General features: G+C 57.8%; 1 protein-coding gene across 2 annotated transcripts; it reads left to right on the forward strand.

The window, feature by feature from the left end:
• The first annotated feature begins 4,220 nt into the window (after positions 1 to 4,220).
• On the forward strand, positions 4,221 to 5,520 carry MID1IP1 (MID1 interacting protein 1). 2 transcript variants are annotated; one of them, XM_050901519.1, is made up of 2 exons: positions 4,221 to 4,419; positions 4,884 to 5,520. In XM_050901519.1, the coding sequence occupies exon 2, from the start codon at positions 5,026 to 5,028 to the stop codon at positions 5,518 to 5,520; it is 495 nt and encodes a 164-aa protein (XP_050757476.1). In that variant the 5' UTR covers positions 4,221 to 4,419; positions 4,884 to 5,025. The 2 variants fall into 2 exon arrangements, with proteins under 2 accessions (XP_050757476.1, XP_050757485.1); XM_050901528.1 differs by having other exon boundaries at positions 4,887 to 5,520.
• The last annotated feature ends 1,453 nt before the right edge of the window (positions 5,521 to 6,973 follow it).

Consider the following 6,973-nt stretch of genomic DNA (forward strand, 5'->3'; position numbering starts at 1 on the left):
ACGAAACAGTGCTCCTCTGCACCGAGACGCGATGCCGCGGAGCCCTTGCTGTGCCGCTTCTGGCAGCGCGCGGTCTCGCTCAGATTTGCATGCATGCCAGAAGGAAAGGGGATTTACGATCGCCGCTCCCTTCTCCAAACGTCCTCTTCCTGACCCCTCTGCATGCCTTCCCAGAGGTTTCTGTCCACTTTGGGGAATTACTTCGCTCGTGGAGGACCAACAGAAACAGGAGTAAAAGGCAGCTAAGTGAAAGATAGCAGAGAGATGAGTAAATCTTTGCAAAAGTTATACCGCAGATCTCAGCAGGACTCAGACAAATTGGTCTGCATTCCTTTAACGTACTAGATTTCTACGTACCCTGATCATTAGCACGTTAAGCTACAAGGGCTGATTACATGAAACTCCTGGAGAGGCATCAATTAAGACGATAAATTTACATACGTTCCTTCTGGATGAGAAATGACAGGTTTCGTCGGTTCAGACTTTGGTACAACTGGACTCGGTTTCAGAAAGAGAAAGGAGGAGAGAGAGGTGTTAAATGCGTGCATCTGTACTGCCACCCAAAATGATGGAAGCAGTTCACAAGTTTGAGCAAAAATGTATGTCAAATAGGAATAGAAGGAAACGACTCGCAGCTTCCAAGGCTGAACTCTAATCTGCCATGTCACATCGACAACAAATTATGAGAGGAAGTGAAATCCCAAGAGATGTTGCTCTTACAAGGCCGGCCCAAATGGTGTTCCCAGGCTGGAGAATGCAACACTAAATATTTGCACATATTTATCACTTTTCGCCTACACAAGATCTCATCTTATTTTGCAAACACTGTGCAGCAGAGCAACTTCCTAACCGCCAAAGTGTAGCCATCGCTGGTCTGCAACATGCCAGTGGCACCTATTTCGTGCCAGCATGCGTCCTGGGAAAACTGTTAACAAAGATGGTTTGTTATCCTGTTGCCACTGAAGAGAGAATTTAGATAGGCCTTGCAAATGGTATGAAAACCCACGCAAGTTGACAGAATCATCTGTCTTTTCTTGCAAAATACTGCGCAGCTGCTAATGTTGCCAGAAGAGACAGGCCACTAGCAGCATTTTTCCTATAGCTAGCCTTTGTAGCACTAACCTTAGTGCTACTGTGGCTAAATACTGATGCACAGCTAAGTTAACTAGTTAATACTAGTAATAGCTCAGTAACAGTAATAGTTAAATAGTAATAGCGATAGTTCATCCCTGTTCTTCTTCAGGAGTCGGCCACAGAAAGAAGGCCCTCATCCAGAAAGGGCTGACCACCACCAGCTCTCATTCACTTCAGGGAAAATTAAACATTTTTAGCTAATATAGTAACTTATATGTGAGTCCTTTCCTGAATAGCGGTACCAAATCTATTCCAGTAGAAAGGCGTTTTCACCCCCGCACTGCCAGGCTTGTAAGTCAGGAGCGCTCCATCCAGTTGAGGTGCTGGATAAAGACTACTGTTGCACGTTGTCGTTTTAGTTTCCTTACCCAGGACCCTGTGCTGGGCGAAGGCGAGCATTTACACCTCCTTGGACTGCCAGATAGCGAATGTGCAAGCTTCCTCATTGCTCAGGACACGAGATAAGGGGTTTCCAGCTGATTCCCCTTCCAGGCGCTGCGTGGCCACGATAATCGGATCATTCCGAGGAGGAAATATTTTAAACAAATGCCGCTTGCATAGAAAAGTTTGCGCCACAAACAGGATCACCTTTTCTTAAGAGGAGGGGAAAATGCGCCGTTTCTTTTTCTCTTGTGTGCACGGCCATTGCAATTACATACCACTGGATTTAGAAATACGTGCTCCTTTATTTCGCTCTAACCAAAGAGCAATCAAACCTACTCAGGCTTGTGTTAATGATATACATTATACGTACCAGAGACATTTACACTGCATATCAAAATCCATCAGAACATAAGGAAGTTAAAAAAAAAAAGCCGATTGCCTTATGCTGTGAAGTTTGACTTGAGCATGATCTATCTCAGCCTAATGGGTTAGACACATGCCTGCACAGGCTACAGCACTGTATTAGCGCTACGCTAAAATGAGGTAACATTTGCAGTCAAAGGTGGAAGCAGACCGTGTGGCTCTACATTTTGGGAAACAAAGAGGGCAGGTGGGGGTGAAAATTATTTTACGCTCAGGTCATCATTTGTATAGTATCAGCTGGGTTACTTCTGTCAACTTTTTCTCCTCCCCAGCCAGTATGTTCTAACCACAGGTCGTCTTCAGTTTTAATTTGTTCAGATGTTTTTGTTTTAATTTGGACAGGAAAGTTGGACAATAAACCAATTCCTCTTTTTCCTAAAGATTTATCGCTCTTTCGGATTCATTGCATGTTCAGCACACACTGTATTTCAATTAAAGGCAGCAAAACTGTTAATGGTGTATTAACGACACACTGTGCCTCTGTAAAGATGCAAATATACGTTGTGGCCAGTTTTCTGGCCTTGTGAGATTATTTTCTTCTTTTTTTTTTTTCCCCGTAGTCAATTATCTGCGAACAGATCGTAGTTTTACACCAGCCGGTATCTCTGCTTAACCGCTAGCATTTGCAGCGCCTGTGCTGCTCGCGAAGGCAGCCCGCCTGCGATCTCACCCCGCACACGGTCGGTCTCTCAGCCGCTGCCCACGGACTCGGCCTCCGCCCTTCGGGCTGGGGCCTGGGCTGGAAGCCTGAAGCAGCCGGGGGGGCCAGAGAGGCTGTGGGGAGCACAGAGGCATCCGGCGCGGCAGGGACGGCAGGCCGGGCCGCCGCTGGAAGCGGGCGCTGGGGAAGCGCAGGCGGAGCGGAGCGGTGCGCGCAGTGCGGCGGGGGGCCCCGAAGCCCGTTCTCGGGCTTCTCCGATCCGCCCAGCCCCTGCCTCCGCCGCCGCGGGTGAGGCCGAGCTCCGGCACAGCTCCGCGCAGCCCCTCCGCCCGCAGCTGCCGGTGGCGCCGCCGCCTCCCCGCGCCCTCCCGGGCCCGGGACGCGGCCGCCGGCTTTCCCCGGCGCCGCGCGGGGGGGGGGGGGGAGGGGCGGCAGCGGCGGGGGCCCCGCCTCTGGCTGTTGGTTGATCCGTTGCCACGGCAACGCGCTCAACAGCTCCCCCTCCCCCCCCACCCCCCGGCGCGCGGCTCCCCCCTCCCCAAGCCGCTCTGCCCCACGTGACCCACGGCGGCTCTTCCAGCCAACTCGCCGGTTACCAGGGCCGCGCGAGGCGGAGGACGGGGGTGTGTGGGAGGGGGTTGTCGCCTCCGATTGGCTGCTGCCGAAGCTCGCTGATTGGCAGGGGGCGGCGGAGCCGAGCCGCTGGGCGGCCCGCCGATTGGCTGGGCCCGGAGGTGAGGCTGTGGGGTGATGCCGGCCGCCCCGCGGCCGCTGGCGGGCCGCCCTCCGCAGCCCCGGCCGACAGACAATGGCCGCCCGGGAAGGGAATGGAAGGGGCGCGCCCGCTCCCCCCCTCCGCCCCCGCGCCCTCGGGCGGGCACGGCGAGGCGAAGCGCGGGAGGGCAGCGGGGAGCCGCGGCTCCCCGGCGGGCTGCTGGGAGGCGGCGACGCGAGCACGGCCGACTGCCGCCGTGCTCTGCGGCCCCGGCGCCCTCCCCGCCGGCCCGCGCTAATTGCCGCTGGGGCACGCGGAGCCGGGGAGGGGGGAGCGGCGCGGCCGTCACGCTCGCCGCGCGCCCGGCAGCCAATGGGCGGCCTGGGCGAACGCGGACAGCACGCGGGGCCCGCGTGTCCCCGCCGCCTGCCCTGTCAATCACTCTCCCCCCTTCCCGGCTCGGCGTAGCCGCGCCTCACGCTCCCCCGCCCGGCCGGTAGCGGCCCGGCCCGGGGAGGAGGGGAGGCCGGCGCCCACCGCCTCAGGGCCGCTGGCCCTGGCGCTGAGGAGGGGTGGGTGGCGGTGTTGAAGCACTCCTCGGTCGCGGCGCCGTGCCGCTCGCTGCCGTCCCCCGCCCGGGGCTGCGGGTAGGACGTTACCGGCGCTCGGGAGGGCTGCGGGGTTCTGCAGCCGCCGGCCCCTTCTCTCGGGGCGGGACGGGAACGGGCGGGTGGGATCCCGGCTCCCCCGGGGAACCCAGCCCCGCAGTTTCCACCGCGAACGCCAAGCCCGCGCTGCCGGGTCCCGCTCCGGGAACGGGACGCGCGCGGGGCGGGCTGTGCCACCGGTCCGGTCCGGTCCGGACCGGCCGTCCCCGGCGCCCTCCCCGTCGCGGTGCCCTCCCCCGGTGCGGGGCGAGAGGCGGAGCCGGCGCGGCGTGGCCGCCGCCCGCCGCCTTTATCTGGCGTGCCGGCGCGGGGGGTGGCACTGGGGAACACCTTGTTTTAAGATACGCGCTATAAATACGGCGCCGGGGATGGGAGCGCAGCCACGGGCGACGGCGGGCAGCTGACGGCGCGGCGCTGAGCGGCTCCGGACCACGGTGGGTACTTCCCCCGCGGCGGCTCGGTGCCTCGGCCGGGTCACGCCGGTTGGGGGCCGCTTGAATTTTAATTGACCGGCGTGGCGCGGGGCTGCCTTCCCCTCGGCCGCCCCCCAACCCCACGCCACCCGGGAGGAGTGTCGGGTTTGGTTTGGGGTTGGTTTTTTTTTTGCATTTTGCGTTTTTTTGTACGGAGGGGAGCGGCGGCAGGAAGCCGCGGCGGCTGCACGGGGCGCCCCGGGAGGCCGGCGCGGGGGGTGAGGGGGGGGAAGCGGGTGCGGAAGGGCGAAAAGAATGGACGGGGAGGGGAAGCCTAAAAAAGGAGATGGGGCCGAGGATAAAGGCGGCGGTGGCGGGGGAGGAGGGGGCGCCGGCGGGAGGGGTCGGGACGGGAAGGCGGGCTGAGGGGAGGGAGGGAGGGAGAGCAGCCCCTAACCCCGGCGCCTGCCGCCGCCGCCTCCCAGCAGGACTCTGTTCGCCGAGAGCAGCCGCCGAGCGTAGCCCGCGGCGGAGGGCGGCCGGTGCCGCTAGCGAGGAAGGAGGTCGCCGCCGGAGCAGCCCCGCGGTCCGAGCCGCCTCGCTGAGCTCGCCCGCCCGCCCGCCGGCATGATGCAGATCTGCGACTCGTACAGCCAGAAGTACTCCCTCTTCAACGCCATGAACCGCTTCATCGGCGCCGTCAACAACATGGACCAGACGGTGATGGTGCCCAGCCTGCTGCGCGACGTGCCGCTGCTGCTGGAGGAGCTGGACGCGGCGGGCGCCGTCTGCCCGCAGCGGGACGCCGCCCTGCCGCCCGGCGACCCCGGCGCCTACTTCTCCCGCAGGGACATGTACAGCCACTACATGCTGCTCAAGTCCATCCGCAACGACATCGAGTGGGGCGTGGTGCAGCCGCCGGCGGGCGAGGAGGCGGCCCGCAAGAAGGACAAGCTGGGCGGCGGGCCCGCCGAGGAGGGCGAGGGGGAGGAGGACCTGGAGAAGCAGTTCCACTACCACCTCAGCGGACTCCACTCGGTCCTCTCTAAGCTCACCCGCAAGGCCAACGTCCTCACCAACAGATACAAGCAGGAGATCGGCTTCAGCAGCTGGGGGCAGTGAGCGCCGGGGGGGGGGGAGCGGGGGAAGGGGGCGCCGGGCCCGCCGGCGGGAGCGGGAGCGGCGCGTCCCCGCCCGGCGCTGCTGCTGCCGCGGCGGCGGTGGAGGGCTGCGCCCCGGGGCTGAGGCTTCCCTGCGCGCTCCCAGGACTGCAGCCGGTTTTCTACCAACGCACAAGCGAGAGAGAGATGTAAATTAATCAATACTAGTTTATTAATTATTCCTCCCCCCCCCCGCTGTTTTTTTATTGTACGGTCTGGAACGAGCGGTTGCTGTGCCTCCCCAGGCGGGGAGGCCGAGCCCGTATGTGTGTGAGGTGGTGGCGTAGCTGGCAGATAGGAGGCTCGACACAAGCCGATGAACATAACAAAACTGGCGTAAAATTGCTTCTGTTACCCGGGAGGGAATGCAGTGGGCTAACAAGCATCCCTCTGTCGCGGGACGGATGGCGCGTCCCACGGTTGTACATGTACTGGAGTTTATTTAAAACTTTTTTACTCAGATGTAGAGTATATTCTAAAATAAATGCAAATGTATTAACTAAAAGTGACTTAAACTTTTTGGTATGATTTATGTTTCTTTAATTAAATGATATTTTTAACATCTGGAATTCTTCTGTTGTTCTTCTAAGTTATTTCCAGAGCTGCCTTACTAGACACAGAAATCTCTGCACGTGCAAGAGAGGGGGTTTTGTGGCTTCCCCCCCCCCCCCCCAAGGGAGCAATTAGGTAGTGATGGTAACTCGGCATATCTAAAATGGATGAATGACTGTATTAACTGTACCATACATGGCCTGGGTTTTGGTATGCTGTTCCCAACCAGACAGTCCAGTTGCTCTGTGTGAATGCTGGCGTGAAGGTCAATGCCCTGTTAACAAAATCCGAGAAGATCGAGTCATGGTTGCTTTGCAGGCAGCGATTCATGGAGACTGGAGCAAAGCCGAGGAATGACTCTTGCTTTTTTTGGGAAGTATCTTAATGTACTGTGCAGAGCTCTTTTCTCAGCCTCCGAATAGTCTGGGATACTTGCCTCCCCCATCTCTTGCACTACTTTCTTTGCTCTGTAATCCTCCTTTTGATACTAGGAATTAATTGGTTTTATGTTACCCAAATTGTATTGATTTCTTTCTCTCTGCATTATTTTTTTTCACTTGCTGAAGTTGTGTGAGTTGGGTGTCTATATCGTGTTCTAATAGCAAGTTCTAATATTAAAATAGCAAGTTCTAATATTAAAAGTGTACTTACTGATTACAATACAATGTGTGCGTATCACAGACGATAACCATTTAATAAATATGTAAGTCCTTCCATAACGTATGAAGTTTTCTTCTCAGGCACTGAAATGCCAAGTTTGTAGACATCTCCTTATACTGAAATTTCACTTTGTATTATTGCCATCAAATTTAGGGCTTGTTTGGTGGGTTGTTTTTTTTTTAAATAGGATTTTTCTCTCGGCT

This window comes from Gymnogyps californianus, chromosome 1 (assembly GCF_018139145.2).
Source record: "Gymnogyps californianus isolate 813 chromosome 1, ASM1813914v2, whole genome shotgun sequence".
Classification (NCBI taxonomy): domain Eukaryota; kingdom Metazoa; phylum Chordata; class Aves; order Accipitriformes; family Cathartidae; genus Gymnogyps; species Gymnogyps californianus.